Source organism: Sapajus apella, unplaced genomic scaffold (genome assembly GCF_009761245.1).
Source record: "Sapajus apella isolate SASKATOON/1434 unplaced genomic scaffold, GSC_monkey_1.0 scaffold7, whole genome shotgun sequence".
NCBI lineage: Eukaryota > Metazoa > Chordata > Mammalia > Primates > Cebidae > Sapajus > Sapajus apella.
Window position 1 is genome coordinate 35,674,781 of NW_022436947.1, and position 17,398 is coordinate 35,692,178.

The 17,398-nt window shown below is 44.6% G+C and overlaps 1 protein-coding gene across 12 annotated transcripts in view; it reads left to right on the forward strand.

Moving 5' to 3' along the window:
• The window catches only part of SRPK2 (SRSF protein kinase 2), a 270,433-nt gene that overhangs the window by 241,213 nt on the left and 11,822 nt on the right, over nucleotides 1-17,398 (forward strand). For 6 of the 12 annotated variants that reach the window (XM_032275728.1, XM_032275724.1, XM_032275729.1 and 3 more), the window contains 5 exons: nucleotides 9,163-9,263; nucleotides 9,370-9,477; nucleotides 15,365-15,434; nucleotides 16,085-16,177; nucleotides 16,549-16,641. In XM_032275728.1, coding sequence (XP_032131619.1) covers nucleotides 9,163-9,263; nucleotides 9,370-9,477; nucleotides 15,365-15,434; nucleotides 16,085-16,177; nucleotides 16,549-16,641 — 465 coding nt within the window. The remainder of the gene's footprint in view (nucleotides 1-9,162; nucleotides 9,264-9,369; nucleotides 9,478-15,364; nucleotides 15,435-16,084; nucleotides 16,178-16,548; nucleotides 16,642-17,398) is intronic. The other 6 variants (XM_032275725.1, XM_032275730.1, XM_032275736.1 and 3 more) reach the window with 2 other exon arrangements.

Consider the following 17,398-nt stretch of genomic DNA (forward strand, 5'->3'; position numbering starts at 1 on the left):
TCATCACTGAATGTGTGCCTTTAACAAATGTGCCCGGGGTGTGCCTTTAACAAATGCTATGAAGGAATTGCCTGAAAGTGGCCAACCCCTGTATGCTTGCACTAATCGTTTTTATTACTTTTATACTCAGGAACAAGTAATGTGATTTACATATACATTCTGTGCCACTAGGCTATCTCTCGCTCTCTGCATAGCAAATCTTATTTCTGACCGGTTCTCATTTTTAATATATTCAGTCAGCAGCATCATTTGCAAAAACCTTCCATTTTAGCAACTTACACCTGTAGCTTTCTAGAATGTGTAGTTTATAATTTTTATCTTCTTCCATCTGATATGATTATATTTAGTTTTGTTTTGTTTCTATTCAAGAAAAGTATGCCTGCTCTTTGGCTCTGTTGGGAAAGAAGTGTCATAATGTCTTTTCATAGTTGTTCCTGATTATAGGACCCTGTTATTGATAACTCACCCAGGATTGTAAATTTAAGGGAATTGACATGGATTTAAATGTGATGACAGATAATAGATTGGCTCTTGTGTTCTTGTCTAACTAAGAAGCCTTGACTTATTCAGACCCTTTTTTGGGAGTGAATGCCAAGTGACTCTGGTATGCGAAAACTGGGTAACTCAGTTGGTTTCCATTCTGGCTCAAGGTGGGAAAGCTCTGAAACCTCCTCTGCTCCCTCTACTGACAAGACTGTTTAACACACAGTGAGTAATTGATGAACCAGCCCTGCCAACAGTCCAAGACATTCTGCAGCCCCTTGGTTCCAGCAGGCTGGAATTGCACGATAAGGAGTGAGCTGGCTTTGTTAAGAATTGGCTATGATGAATCCTCCTAAGGATGTGTTTTCTTTACTTGGCTGGACGTGGTCAGCTCCTGTTCCCCTTTATAGGGAGTATTTGAAGGTGCTTACATAGAATATAGGTTAATTTCTGAGAAAGGGCAGTAGTGAGATGTATCTTATCCAGATTTATTGTTGCTGGTGCAGTTGAATTTTTCTCTTAATGAAAGTTTTTTTTGGAGATAGAGTCTTACTCTGTCGCCCAGGCTGGAGTGCAGTGATGGGATCTCGGCTCACTGCAACCTCTGTCTCCCAGGTTCAAGTGATTTCTCCTGCCTCATCCTCTTGAGTAGCTGGGACTACAGGCATGTGCCACCACATCTGGCCAATTTTTGTAATTTTAGTAGAGACAGGGTTTCACCATGTTGGCCAGGCAAGTCTCGAACTCCTGACCTCGTGATCTGCCTGCCTCAACCTCCCGAAATGCTAGGATTACAGGTATGAGCCACAGCACCTGGCTGAAGTTTCATATAGAAAGTAATTTGCAAACTTCCTTCCCTCCCTTCCTCCCTTCCTTCTCTTCCTTTCCTTCCTTTCTTCCTTTGTTTTCTTTCATCCTGTCCTGTCCTTTTCCTTTCCCTTTCCTTTTCCTCTTCCTATTCCCCTTCCTTCCTTCTTTTTCCTTTTCCCTTTTCTTTTCTTTCTCTATCTGCCCCTCCCTCCCCCCTTCCTTTCTTTTCTTCCTTCCCTCCCTCTCTCCCTCTCTCTCCTCCTTTCTCCTCTCCTTTCCCTTTTCCTTTTCTTTCTTTTTCTTTCTCTCTCTCTCTCCCCCTTCCTTTTCTCCCTTCCCTCCCTCCCCTATCCTCTCCCCTCACCTCCCTGTCTCCCTCCCTCCTTTCCTTCTTCCATCCTTCCTTTTCTCCCTCTTTTCCCCAGCCCCCCACCCCCTACTCTGTTGCCCAAGCTGGAGTACAGTGGTGCAACCTCGGCTCACTGCGACCTCCACCTCCTGGACTTAAGCAATTCTTCTGCCTCAGTCTCCTGAGTAGCTGGAATTACAGGCGCCTGCCACCATGACCAGCTAATTTTTGTATTTTTAGTAGAGACAGGACTTCACCATGTTGCCCAGGCTGGTCTCTAATGCCTGACCTTAGGTGATCCATGTGCCTCAGCCTCCCAAAGTTATGGGATTACAAGCATGAGCCACCATGACCAGCCCAAAGTACGTTTTTTATTCTTACTTATTTTGCAAGTATTAGCTTGGGCTGGAATGGCTTCACGTACAGTCAACCTTCCATATCCATGGGTTTTACATCTGTGCATTTCACGTCTGTGTGTTCTGCCAACCTCGACTGGGAAATAGTTGAAGCAGAAAAAAAACCTGTGTCTGTTTTGAACATGTACACACTTTTCTCCCTTGTCATTATTCCCTAAACAATACATTAAAGCAATTACTTATGTACCATTTACATTGTAGCAGGTATTATAAATAACTAGAGATCAACTAAAGTACATAGGAAGATGTATGTAGGTTATATGCAAAGACTACACCATTTTATGTCAGAGACTTGATCATCTGTGAATTTTGGTATCCTCAGGGTGTCCTGGAACCAGTCCCCCTGCAGACACTGAGAGGCACCTGCATACCAGATTAAATCCCAGCTCAAAACTTAGTAACTGGAATTTTGGTTTCTTGTCCTCTCTCAGCCTTGGTTTATTCCTCTGTCAAAGGAAAGAAATGGCTACCTCTTGGGTTGTAAATAGCACTGAATTAAATAAAACAGATAAATGGCAAAGGTAAATAAATAACATGTAATATATTGAGAAATTTCCCATTAAATATAAGTTGCCTTGATCATCACAATCCATGTAAAGGAGCACAATTGCTGCCTGTTACCATGTGCTCATCATCAGAGACCCAGGCAAGTCATAAGACTTATCCTACTGTTTACATGGCAGCTCCATCTCTGTGTCACAGGAAACTTCAAACCTTACGTGTTTAAAACCATAATACAACTTTCCCTGCCAACCTGCTAAACATACTGTATTCCCTATACTTGTTACCACCATTTCTTGTTGCTCTAGTAAGAAACCTGATGATCATGATGTTTCCTTTTTTTCCTCTCACATCCAGTAAATCATCTCGTTTTGCCAGTTGTACCTCCTAAGTAGGGGTCCCCATGCCTTGGCCCTTAGTGGGCACTGTCATTCTTGTCTCTTCTGTTACAGAAGCTCCTTACTGGTCTCTTGGCTTTGTGTTGTCTCCAGCTTTTCTCCCCACCTGCTTTTCAGCTTGCCTTTCCATGGTGCTACTGGAGTGTCTTTGCAGTATGCTCATCCGATCAGTGCATTCCCCTGCTCACAGTTTCCACAGCTCCCCATCTTCTGCAGCAGTGGTCCCAACAGTGGAGAGAGTACATTCATGCATAACCAGCACCATCCAGGGAGGTGCACGAAGGCATTATTAGAGCATCTGTGTTTTTTTTTTTATTCTGAAAGTACAATAAACAATTGGATATCCTCCACATAGACTCAGCAGCTAACATGTTGCCTCATTGCATATGTTTGCTTTACACAGACACTGTGCGCTCTGCAGATCAGGATACTTCACTCCTAAATACTTAAGCATTCACCTTCTGAAAGATGAATTAGGACGTCCTCCATTTGTAACAATAATACTTGTAACATGTAAGACTATCACTAATTTCATATTATTATTGTTATTATTTTGAGACAAGGTCTTGCCCTGTTGCCTAGACTGGAGTGCAGTGGTGTGATGTCGGCTCACTGCAACCTCTGCCTTCTGGCTCAAGTGATCTTCTCACCTCAGCCCCCTGAGTAGCTGGGACTATAGGCGACACCACTATGACTGGCTAATTATTATATTTTTGGTAGAGACAGGGTTTTATTACATTACGCAGGCTGGTCTTCAACTCATTGGCTCAAGTGATCTGCCCACCTTGGCTTTCCAAAATGCAGGGATTATAGGTGTGAGCTACCACACCTGGCCTAATATCTGTTATTTATACCATATTCAAATTTCCTCAATTATTCTATAATTTTCTTTTTAAATTTTCCTGATTCAGGATATGATCCAACACAGTGGCCTGCCTCCTGGGTGAGGGCTTCCTGAATACCTAGCAGACTCACTTCTCTTTCCCCTCTGCTCCTGCTGGCCATGCTTATCTTAGTTCTATGGGCAGTGCTCATTTTCATTGTCTGTCTTCTCATTAGAATGTAACCTCTTGGAGAGTGCTGTGCGTTTTATCATTGTATCCTCAGCATCTGACTCGGTGCTAAGATAAATATCTATTGAATAATGAACAAACAACTGATGTCTTGTTATATTCTTCTTCTCTTCCCTTTGTCCCACTTTTTTCATTTATAATCACAATTTTACTGCGTCCAACACACAAACCATCCCTAATACCTTTTACATCTGGTAGAAACTGGTCTTGCAGAGTGTTTTAATATTGTCAAATTCTAGGCATGTAGCAGACACAGGATCTCCTTTGTTTGGAAGCACTCAGTTTTTGCCCACACCTTATCCATTTGATAAGCAAGGGTAGCCTCCCCCATGGGAGGTGATTTTTTTGTTTTCTGTATGGAAAGGGGTAGGTGTCCTAGAGTCTTGCACTTGACCACATGGTACTTACGTGAATATGAGGCAAGAGAAGTAATTTTTATGAAAAGTTTGCGTAGATCCTGTCTTTGCTAGAGTAGAGTGTACACGTTAGGGCATAGTACAGTAAAGATTGGAGCCGGATTGAGGAGCTTGAAGTAGAACTTAAATGCCAGGCTAAAGAATGTACACTTCTTTCCTAGAGTAATTTGGCAGCCATTGAAGGTTAAGGAGAGGATGGTCCCTCTTAGATGATCAACTGCCAGAGCCATAGTGCCTGTCTTGGCTCAGCACATCTGAGAACGAAGGCCCTGGAACAGGGTGGTTTTGTCGGTCTTACCTGCGGGGTATTTCTGGAATCCTTTCTGTGTCTTGATGGAGCCACATGTCACTGTTAGTCCTTGCCTCAGCTCCTGTAACACAGCCTCCATGCTCCTGTCACTTCAGCTCGTGTTCCCCAGTCTGTCTGTTTCTGGGACTCCTGAGAGAACTGTTTAAAGCATAACTTCTTCCCCCTTACCTACCACACCCACCAAAATGATCTCCATTGTGCTTCCCATGTAGAGTGATGCCCCGAGGTATCCCTCACTGAAGCCGATGAAGTCTCCAGTCTGTTCCCTGGCAGGGCTCTGTCGGTACCTGCTTCAGACCCCTTCTCTGTTTCCCTGATTTATTCTACACCTGGCTTCTTTCTGAAGTTTATTAAAGTTGCAAACCTGTTTCTGCCTTAAGGTTTTTGTGCTTCTTGTGTCCTTTGCCTCAGACTTGTCTTACTTTCATTCCTGCCTTTATTTAGACCTCTCCTGAATGTCACCTTCTCAGAAAAGACCTCCCCTGAACACCCTTGGCCTTATCAATCTCCTTTCTTTGCTTTGCTTTTCTTCATAGCCTGTTTAGCTGCCTGACATGATGTGTGAATTCCTCATTTATTTGCCTTATTGCTCATATTTTCAACCACTGCATGAATTTCCTAATTTGGCTTGTGTGTTTTTCTTGCTGTGTTCCTAGCACCAAAACCATGCTTAGCACACAAAAAGGACTCAGTAAATATTTTTTGCGTGAGTGCTTGAGGTGGCAACATTAAATCTCTCAGTTCTGCTACTTCCTTGGGCTTCATACTGAACCTGCTCCATATAGAGGGGGTATTCATACTGTCTTCATAAGGGCTGCTTACGATGTAAAGAGTCAGTGTGTACCTGGCTCCATGTGTTATGTGTGCGTGACAGCAGCTGTCTCATGACACTGAGGCGCTATGGGCTGCCCTCTACTAGTTTCTAGGATAGCTTCCTGTAGAATGAGTGACCACAGTGTCACCCAGAGACTAGTTTATCAGAAGGTGACTTAAGGGGTCCAGTTTTTCCCAGAGTGAAAGCTTTCCACTCATTCCACTCTTAGTGGAAGCTGAGTGCAATTGCAGGCTTTTCATTTTGGAAGAAAGACGGCTCCAATTTGTCCTTTGTGACACCATTATCTGTAAGAAGGAAAAGCTGTGGCGGGTGGCTACAGTGGTGGCTCAGTCAGAGGTACAATGAAAGCATTTCAGTTGGGTTTCAGTGGGCTTCTTGGGAATGTAGCAGCCTGATAACCTTAGTTCAGGAACTATCACAGTGAGAAAGGAAAGAAAAGCAAAATCTCTTTTACCTCCTGTTGTGTTTTTATACAATTACATTATTGAGATAAATTACCTAGCATCATTTGGAGCACAGTAGAAGCTGAGTAACGGTTTACAAACCTGAACCAGGAGGAAAACAGCATGTCACTAAAGAGATTCTGTTCAGTGAACCTTAATGAGGCATATGAAGTAACAGAAAAACCCTGAATTTAGGCTGGGTGTGGTGACCTAAGCCTGTAATCCCAGCACTTTGGGAGGTTGGGGCGCACAGATCAGTTGAGGCCAAGAGTTTGAGACCAGCCTCGCCAACATGGTGAAACCCTGTTTTTACTAAAAATACGAAAATTAGCCAGGCATGGTGGTATGTGCCTGTAGTCTCAGCTACTTGGAAGGCTGAGGCAAGAGAATGGCTTGAACCCGGGAGGCAGAGGTTGCAGTGAGCAGAGATCGCACCACTGCACTCCAGCCTGGGTGACAGAGTGAGACTCTGTCTCAAAAAAACAAAAACAAAAAAACACCCTGAACTTAAATGTGAGGTAATGGGTCTTTGAAAGAATATTTGTTCTGGTGTAATTGAATTAAGCAGCTCCTGAGAAATGTTTTTAAAAACATCTCAAAGTGGCTGGCAGATTACAAATCATCTCCTTCCACCTGAGTGCCCTCAGATAACAGCCAACTCAGTTACCTGTTCTCATGGAGAAAAATCTTCCTGTGGCTCAGGGGGACCACAGTATGTATAACAGGGCTTCTCTGTCTTCTCATTAGACCTATGATTTGAGTAGTTTGTCGGGGTGCAACTTGCTCTTGGGCCTCCCCTTCTCTCTGCTGCTGCTTTCTGGTCCCCTACTGATCAGTTGGGAGCCTCCTGTCCCAGATGATGGTTCAGCTGGTTGCAGCAGAGAGAAGCCCCTGCATCTGGCCAGGCACCCAGACCCTGTCCTGCCTCTCCTGTGTTTGGGTTTTTAGTTTCTTTGGTGGGCGGGGGTGATCTCTTCCAATTCTTCTTCTCCTGGACAACGAGCCTCATAGAGTTTAAGTCATTTGCCAGTCTTAAAACTGGTAGGTGTTGAAACGTAGATTTGAATCTAGTTCTTCAGACCTCAAATTCCATTTTCCTTCTTGCTGATTCTCCTTGATTAAATGACATAAGAGGCATTCATGTAGTCATGTCTAGTGTTGTTCATCTACCTGTTGGGTCAGGAGTTTATATTTATCCTGGACCTCTGTTCTCAGCCCCACATGAATCAGTGTGTTACATTTTGCCCTCTTTTGTTGGTCTTTGTGTTTTTTGCTGAGTTCTTGTGTTTCTTTCCCTCAGCTCATACCTGGCCTTTGATGAGGCTCTCCGGTGGATCAGAATCCTTATAAAGAAGGAAGCAGGGATATGGAAGGTAGCAAGAAGGGAGTATCTGTACCTGGCTGGCTCAGTTGATTAACATGCTGGAGGAATAGGTCTTGAGGGCTAAAGTATTGGTCATTCTCTTGGCATCCTCTGGAGCCCTCCTAGGAAGCTGTGTGGGCACCCTAGGTCCTGAGGCCTTGCCTGTTTACTGCCGTACTGCAAGTTACAAGGCTGGCCCTCTTTCCTGTTACAGGGGGTGCTGAAGAAACACAGCCTCCTCAAGCACCCTGGTTCCACAGCTCATATGTACCCCAACAGACATTTAGTTCATTTCAGCAGTGCTCAGCTTCAAGGGAACAAAGGGCCTCTCCTAGGTAGGTGTTTATGTTAGTCTGTTCTCACATTGCTGTAAAAATATCGGAAACTTGGTAATTTATAAAGAAAACGGGTTTAGTTGGCTCACAGTTCCACAGGCTGTAAAAGAAGCATGGCTGGGGGGCCTTAGGAAACTTTTTATCATGGTAGAAGGGGAAGCAGGCATCTTACATGGCTGTAGCAGGAGGAGGAGAGAAGGGGGATGTACTACACACTTTTAAACAACCAGATCTCACGAGAACTCACTCAGTATGATGAGAACAGCAGGATGGAAATCTGCCCCCATGATCCAGTCACCTCCCACCAGACCCCTCCTCCAACACCAGGGATTTCAATTCAACATGAGGTATGGGCGGGGGCACAAAGCCAACCATATTAGTGTTTAATGTTCAACACTTAGCAGGCTTTTCTGCTTAGTTTTTAAATACCATTTCAAAATTACTTATACGATAAATAAAAATCATGGTTTCTTTCATCTTTACCAGGAATCTGATCTTGTAGGTCAGTTTGAGGTTTGGTGATGAAGATACTGACTTTCAGGACTATTTTTCTGGGCCTCACCAAATTACTTTTCTTTGTCACTTGCCCCTTGGTTAACTGTGCTTCATACAGGCATGATCTCAACTTGTCTGAGAAGATCCTCTGGTCCCAGAATCCCTGGGAAGCTGGCCCTATACCTACCTTTGAGATTCCCTGGGGTCACCCTGGAATTTAGAATGACTGCCTGAGTATATGACAAGTTCATGAGTGACCTCAGACGTTGCCTTTATGGCCCAGGCCATATCAGGACCCCTCTGTCTGGAGCTTTCCTTGTCTAAAACAAAACCAGAATATTTTAGTCCATGTCTTTAATCTGTGCTTGTTAGTCACCAGTCATCTACCCCTTGAGATATATGTATGCTCAGTCCAAGCAGCGGGAACTATAGGGATGATGTGGGTGTGAGGTGTGGGTGCCAGGGACCCTGACGTCTTGCAGTGTCCAAGGAACTGTTGTTATTGGGAGCGATTGGCCAGTATTCTTTCTGTCTTCATGTTCCTTGTAATAATGCATGAGCGAGTTCGATCCCCGGCCATGAGAGGATGGACTCTGACATCATGAATAGCTGCCTCAAAGTTGCAGACAGGGAGACAGCAAAGCTGGCTTGTTCTAGGGCTGACCTGGACCCGAAGGAGCTGAAGATGAAAAGAGAAAGGGCAAGACAGTGCCCATGGCATCCTGTGGGCAGCCCAGTTTGCTCTTTTGTGCAGTATTTTCCTGAGGTGGAAACCAAGCAGTTTTAATACTGTCAAGTTTAATTTACAGTATTCCAGGCCCAAGTGATCATTCCATCACTCTTCAGGAAAGGAGACTGACGCTGGCAAACTCTGTGCTCACGCATGTAAACCACTTATCCCAACCACTAACTGTCCTGCTGTTTGCTCATGCCAGCAAAAACCCGGGCGGCTGACTTGTTGGTGAATCCCCTGGATCCCCGGAATGCAGATAAAATTAGAGTAAAAATTGCTGACCTGGGAAATGCCTGTTGGGTGGTAAGTAGAGCTTTCTTTTTAAAACACTTTGGTCATGATTCTATGTGCAAAGACACTTTTTGAATGTCTGTGTTGCTCTGTGGTAATGCAGTCTGTTCCCTTCCAGCATAAACACTTCACAGAAGACATCCAGACACGTCAGTACCGCTCCATAGAGGTTTTAATAGGAGCAGGGTACAGCACCCCTGCGGACATCTGGAGCACGGCATGTATGGTAAGGATGGCTTTGCCCTTTGCTGCCGTGGAAATTGACTTATTCCTTTCATACTCTGGGTGGGGCTGAGTCTCTCTGGGGCATGTCTTCTCAGTTTTTCTGACTGTAAGGGTCATCCACCATGGGCTGGGTGAGGGGAACATTGCTGCCGCAGGAATCTTAAGAAGTGTAAGGATCCTCCTCAGGCAGGCCTTGGGTGTAAGACTGCCTGAGGCAGGCAGGTGGGAGCCCTCTAGGTAGCCTCTGCTGGGGCAACCAGACACCCAGGGTTCCTCACCTCTTACTGACTGGAAGGGATTTCCCCAGATGCCAACGCATAACCTCTCTTTCCTTATAAAGCAAGAGCTAGAGGATATTTTGGCTTATTCTAGGATGTCTGGCCACCTCTGAGACAGTGGCAGCAACGCCCACTCCCTCTGACAAGAGTCTTTTCCCACAGTGATTGTGATGACAGCTTCCATAGGGCAGCAGAAGCGTCTTCTTTCCCTGGTCAGGCCTGTTTTGCTGAGGTTTGGTGCCACCCAGTTGCACTGTGTCTAAACTCTCCTGGCCCTGCCTGGGCATGTGTCAGTCATTGACCCTGAACCTGTGAGTTGGTGCACACAAGGGGCCCCGTGTCTTCAATCCAGTTCCTGGTTCTCTTCCTCCACCCTGTTTCCTGGTCCATTGAGCACCTTTTTCTCAGTGGGCTTTACTTAGTTGTGCCATGTTGGGAAAGGTGGGTTGCTTGCTGTAGGGTTTCATGCTTTTCCTATTCCATATTGTTTTTTATCCACATTTCCTCTAGTATTTGAAAGAAAGGACTTGTGTGGAAGGCTTAGCATTTTTCTTCTCTCTGAAAAAAAGCAATGCAGAATAAATATATTAATTTTGTGTTATTCAGAGGTTAACTTAACAATTCTCTTGCATTTACTGTGTTTTGTCTCCTCTAATGCTCAAGTAAATGCATTGTTGAGCAGATAGTGCCAGCTGATAGGAGAAACAGGAGATAAAGTCCTTTACCTTTGACTCAGCATGATCTGAGTCAGCACATGGCCAGATAGGTCCTGAAACTCCCGGCCTTTCTATTCCCTCGTTGCTCTTACGGATAATACCAGATATTAATGTTTAAATTATTAAAGGTGTTAAAGTTCTTCTATATCAAAAACCAAGTCCCTGCCTTAGCTAGGTATTGAAAAGAACAGTTAAAGGAACCGGTGGACAGTGATGGTTACTTTGAATTTAGGGAGTGCTGTGTAGAGAGGCATTTGACCTCTCTGTGACCCTAACAGGCAAACTGAGACCTGGGGGAGTAAGCGGAACAGGAGCTGCGGGAACAGTGAGTGGGAGTGTGGGAAGCAGGGGCCACTTCAGGATGTGGGGAGGGTAGGCCCAATGGCCACCAGCAGCAGGGCTGCCCTGAATTAGGTGCTGAGAACTCTTTCAACTCTGAAATGCTGTGCTTCTAATTTGGGGTATTAAATTTGGTGATATAACCAGAAAAGTAGGACACAGTCACGGATGTAGTGGGATAATGGAGCTGTCAGCACAATTTTATACCGGGTTATCTGTCCTTCCTTCCATTAGATGAAGGTTTGTCCCTCCATACAATTTCCTGTCCCGTTTACTTACTGAAATGCTGTTGCTGTGAACAGTGGCATAAATATCAACAACAGGTTCCCAAGGAAAAGCCTTCTCTGTCTCCTCACCTGCTCCCTTCCCAAGAATTAAGCATAAGCTCTGTTAGCACTGGCAGGGCCGCTTATGAGATTTTCTTTTTTAGTTGGTTGTCATAAGGCAGATCTTTTTTTTCTTTTTTTAGGAAAGGGGCAGGCCTTCATTCCCTGTCTCTCCCACCCCCAAAAGTCATGGCTTTAGAGGTTTCTTTTGTTTTTCCTAGATAACCTAGGTGCAATGAGGCAGAGTTTGTTACCTCCACTGTTTTGTTGTAGTGTAAAAATCATACATTTAATATATTAAATTAGACCTCCTAATACCAAGCTTGATGGTTAAGCCTATAGTCTTTGAGGGTTTTGTTTGTTTAGAGACAAGGTCTCATTCTCTCACCCAAGCTGAACTACAGTGGCATGACTATGGTTCACTGCAGATTCCACTTCCCAGGCTCAAGTTATCCTCCTGCCTCAGCCTCCGGTGTAGCTGAGACTATAGGCACATACCACCACACCAGGCTAATTTTTGTATTTTTTGTAGAGATGGAGTTTCATCATGTTGTCTAGGCTGGTCTTGATCTCTTGAGCTCAAGTGATCCACCTACCCTGGCCTCCCAAAGTGCTGGGATTACAGGCATGAGCCACTGTGCCCTGCTGTCTTTGAGTTTTCTAAATAGCATCACATCTCACAGAGACTCTGTTGGGAATGACAGCTGATGGGTGGTAGCCAGGTTCCCTTGGCTCTTGTCAGGGAGGAGAGCTTTAGGCTCTGCAGCTTGAGAAGCACAACAGAATGAGTCACTGCAGCAAGGGTATGTCGTTTTTGAATCTGTTTCACTTTTCTTGAGTTTTACTTTTTCTTGAGCTTTACACCTTCCAGGTGTAAGTACGTGTAATCTGAAACTTCTTTGTGGTTAAAGCATTGGTTCCTCTCCATTTATGCGTTAGAGGCCCTGGTAGGACTTTTTATGAGCACCATGGTAAATCCAGGTTAGTGCCATAGAAACAACCATCCTGGCCAACATGGTGAAACCCTGTCTCTACTAAAAATACAAAAAAATTAGCTGGGCGTGGTGGTGCGTGCCTGTGGTCCCAGCTACTCAGTAGGCTGAGGCAGAAGAATTGCTTGAACTCAGGAGGCTAAGGTTTGCGGTGAGCCAAAATTGTGTCACTGCACTCCAGCCTGGCGACAGAGCAAGACTCCGTCTCGAAAGAAAAAAAAAACAAAAACAACAAGAAAAGCCATTCCAACCAACTTAACCAGAGTTCTTCTACACTGGTCACATTACAGAATAGTTAGGTGATCTTATTTGTTCAGAATGAGGGTACTTTGGCATAGGAGAACGTTTTAGGAGAGAGACGCTGGGTCTCCTAAGAGTTCACAAACAAGGAGGTCCAGGGAAAATTCGCCTTTGAGGGGATTGGGCCAAATACAGAAGAAAGAACCCAAAGTTCCCAGGTATTAATAATAATAAAGGTAATACTTGGGCCCGGGGGGTGGTGTATACCTGTAATCCCAGCACTTTGGGAGGCCAAGGCAGGTGGATTACCTGAGGCCAGGAGATTGAGACCAGCCTGGCCAACATGGCCAAAACCCATCTCTACTGAAAATACAAAAATTAACCGGGTATGGTGGCATGTTTCTGTCCCAGCTACTTGGGTGGCTAAGGCAGGAGAATCATTAGAACCCAGGAGGCCGAGGTTGTAGTGAGCCAAGATTGCGCCGCCGTATTCCAGCCTGGGTAATAGAAGGTTATACTGGAAGGAACTTACTGAGTTGAAGGCAGAGTTTTTTCATTGTAATGTACATTTGCCCTGTTGCACATGTCATATTGTTAAGAGAATCTAGTCACTCACCAAAGAATCAAAAATAGGTAGCATTATAGCCTCCATCTTCCTTCTTCCTTTAAAACAACAAAAAAATTATTTCATTGATCGGCTTCTGTACATGTTTTCTTGGAAATATATCGGTGCTGGAAGCCACAGTGGCTCAGATCAGTTGTCCTGGTGCTTGAGGAGCCAAAGCTACGTGTTCGAGGCCAGCCTGGGCAACATAAGAACCTCTCATTCATTTAAAAAAAAAAAAAAAGGAAATATATGGGTGCTTTTTCAAAGAATATGTAGCTGACATATTTTGACAGTGAAAAATATGTACAAAGCTGGGCGCAGTGGAGTGTACCTGTAGTCCCAGCTTCTTTGGAGGCTGAGGGAGGATCATTTGAGCCCAAGAGGTCAAGTCCAGCCTGGACAACATAGTGAGGTCCCATCTCTAAAAAATGTAAAAGATAAAGAAATATATGAACCAGCTTGAAGTTATTTTGAAAATTAATTAAAAGAGATAGCATAAGGCTCAAAGCAGGGGTTGAAAAGCAGCTGGAGCTTGCTTTGGAACTTGATCCAAGCTTTTCAAGTCCTTGGTGTCCCATTAGGGTTTTCAGATTTTTCTCTTAGCTTGTAAGATACTGAATTGATTATTTCTCAGACTAGAAAAGACTCTCCTGGTCATTAAGGATGTAATCCAGTTGTTCCACGTGGATTTGGGGCCTCTTGTGAGGCTTTCCTGCCCTCATCTGGGATTGGCCCAGCTGTCTTTTTTTATTGGGTGGAAAGGAGAGGCCCTACGTGAGAGCCTTCCTGGGTTCTCCGCTGGTGCCTTCGTGCATCCCAGTGCTGGGACCACCAGCTTAACCGTGCTGAGATGTGACACGTCCATGCCCTGCTCAGACCTATGCCAGGTTCAGGGCAGGGATCCTGAGTTCATAAGCTAATGTTCATCACATGGGCAGCTGGCAGCCATCTTGTCACCATGCTTCCTTGCTTTAACTGATTCACATGCAGTCTTTTTTTTTTTAAACAAAAAAAGGTGAAAAGATGTGCCCACTCTTGGTTTGTTAAAGGCAGTCCTAGGAGAGGTGGCCCCTTACCCAGGCAAATGATTCTTCCCTTAAGGGTGCTTTCCCAGCACTGTGTGATCATTAAAAGAAAAAGAAGGTAGGTTGATACAGTGAAGTTTCCATAGTGCTGGCTCCTTGGGGTAGGAGTGGCGAGGGCAGCCACAGATTCACAGGCACCAGCGACTGGGCCTCTGAGCACCTTTTGGGACAGCAAGATCTGTTCAGAATAGAAGCTGCTGTGAGAAAAAACAGAAACGGGATTTAGCTTATTCTTTTTTTCACTTTTAAAACATACTGTTTGATCAGCAAAGTAGCATTTTTGTATATTGTTACCAGCTTAAACTCATGCCCTTAAGGTTTTTTTTTGTGAGCAAGTTAGATGGGAACAAATGCCCTTCGCTACATGTGGGCATGCTGAGGTACAGCCAGTGGCCACCCAGGAAGCCAGTGCTCCGTGACATCCACGAGAGGGTCTGTAAGGCCATCTGTTTCCTTACCTTGGGGAGAAAGACAGAGGGTCTTTTTTGTTTCCAGGTTTTCCTTTGGTTGAGTCAGAAATGAATGAAATGATGAAAATAGATGATAAGATGCTGAAAACAGTGCTTGATTACTAAAACATGAAGATCCTTGCCTAAAGGACACAGCAGTGCCTGCTATACAGAGGCCAAGGCTATTACAATGGTTGAGGCAGGCGCTGGGGTCAGATGGGCCTAGTTGAGTCCTGGGTTGAATTCTAGTTCTACTGCTCATAGAAGGCATACCATTCTTTGGCCAGGTCTGCACACAGGTGTCGCTGACTCACTGTCATTTTGCTTCCTGCAAAATGAAGAGAATACATAGCTCAAATCTTTACTTAGAAGCAATGTAGGGTCAGGTACTATGGCTCACGCCTGTAATCCCAACACTTTGGGAGGACGAAGTAGGCGGATCACCTGAGGTCGGGAGTTGGAGACCAGCCTGATGAACATAATGAAACCCTATCTTTACTAAAAATACAAAAAATTAGCCAGGCATGGTGGCACATGCCCGGGAGGCTGAGGCAGAAGAATCACTTGAACCCAGGAGCCCAGAGGTTGCAGTGAGCTGAGATCACCATTGCAGTCCAGCCTGGGTAACAGGAGCAAAACTGTTACCCGTCTCAAAAAGAAGAAAAAAAAAAGAAGAAATGTAAAAATACTTCTGAAACTTCCTTGAATGTGGAAGAAAGAAAATAGTGCACTTTTGGGAGGCTATTTTGTTTGATTCAGTTCTTCATAAAGTGGCGGTCTCTTCTATAAGGAAACAAAGCTGTTGACTTGGGGGCCATTCTCTGAAGTGCTTAGCATGTCGTCTGTTGTATCCTAGGCATTTGAGCTGGCAACAGGAGATTATTTGTTTGAACCACATTCTGGGGAAGACTATTCCAGAGACGAAGGTGAGTAGTGGTGCCTGCTGAATATCTCGGTCTAGGTCTCCTGCCAGCCCTGAACTTCAGTAGAGTACTGTATTTTTGTACTGAGATAGAGCCATGTTTTGGTTTTCAAACACCAAATTCAGACGCTTTTCCTTTGAATTTGACGCCCCCCTCAGTCTCATTGAATGGGCAAAGGCTGCCTGGCACAGGTAGCACTCTGAGAGCCCTCAGGGGCCTACACCAGTGGCTCTTCCTGGCCTTGCACAGGGCAGGAACCTAGCTGGCCAAGAGAGGACAGATGATGCAGACCTGAAACCTCTCTGTGGTCCTTTTGACCACTGATGTGCTGCCCATTTCTCTGTCCTGTTTGGGAGCTGAATTGAAGACCCAGGAATTCTGGCTTGAATTCCATCTGTAAACCTGACCATCTCCATGCTTATTTGCTTGCGATGCTGGGGTGGCCTGGGGTGAGCTGGCCTCCATAATGGTTACGGCTCCAGACGGTGCCTGAGGCCTGCTAATCCCACAAGCCTCTGCATGGATGTGCTGCAGACACTGTTGATTTGAATCTATTTCTGATTTTTTACTAATTTCAATTTTTCCCTCTTCTTTTATCCCATCCTTCCCTTTGCCCCTCCCATTCCCATATCCTTTTTTTCTCTCCTCCATAGACCACATAGCCCACATCATAGAGCTGCTAGGCAGTATTCCAAGGCACTTTGCTCTGTCTGGAAAATATTCTCGGGAATTCTTCAATCGCAGAGGTAGTACCTCTTCTTTTTGAAAAGCGCCACGATGCAGACAGAAACGGAAGAGCAGCTGCTGATTTTAGCATTAATGGCGACAAAGGCATTTCTCCTAAATTCGGAAAGCAATCCAGCAGAATTCCTATGCTGGTAGAAAAGCTGTCAGGGAAGACCACATTTAGCCCTGTGCTGTGGTCACCCTGCTCATCAGCCCCTCTCCAGTGCCCTCCAGCTCTGGGTCCTGAATCCAGCCATGCGGGGAAGGCCTGTACTTTTGGTCATTCAGGTTGCGCTGTTTCTGTCTGCGCGGGCGGTGGTAGTGTCTGCATGCAGTGTACTGATTAAACTGTCGTGTGTTTCTGTTTTGCTGGCAATGTTTCCCAATGCAGATCACATAGCATTGATCATTGAACTGCTGGGGAAAGTTCCTCGAAAATACGCTATGTTGGGGAAATATTCCAAGGAGTTTTTCACCAGAAAAGGTAACAGTATTTATGCAACACTAATTTTCAGCATAGTCTTCTCCCAAAAGGAGAAATTGTGCATTCATGATGGCAGTGGCGAAAGATCTGGACTTTCACAGCTGGAGAATTCTGCCGAAGAAAGCTCTCAAGAAATAAACCTGACCCATCTGATACCTGGAGTAAGAACTTTGTAAGAGAACAGCCTTCCTAACAACATTTTTCTCCTCAACCTATCTATATTCTTACTCCAAGTTACCGATCTGTGTATTCATATATTTATGGAAAGGCGTTTAGGTGATTGTTAAAAGGCAGCTAGACTTACCTTTCCATTTCTCATGTTCAGGTACTATCTTTAGTGGAACGGAGGTGGCCTAGAGACTTGACTTAATGAATGTCCAGGGACATGGCTTTTGGTCAGCCTGTGGTGGGTATAGGCCTGTGAAATGCTGCATACCTCACATTCTTCAAAATCACATCCTATGTTCCCACTGTTTTGTGTCACACTGTATAAAGGTGATTATTTTCGTGTTGTAGTTCTTGCTGATCTTCCAACTGTTTATTTGCCCAGTGTAGTCCCCACTTATTAATTTATAAAAACACCCCAGAGCCCCAGAAATATTTTTAAAAGAACCCCTCCTAAGTGCTATATATATATGTGTGTGTGTGTGTGTATACATATATATATATGTGTGTATATATATATGTGTGTATACATATATATGTGTGTGTGTGTGTGTATACATATATGTATATGTATACACACACACACACATAT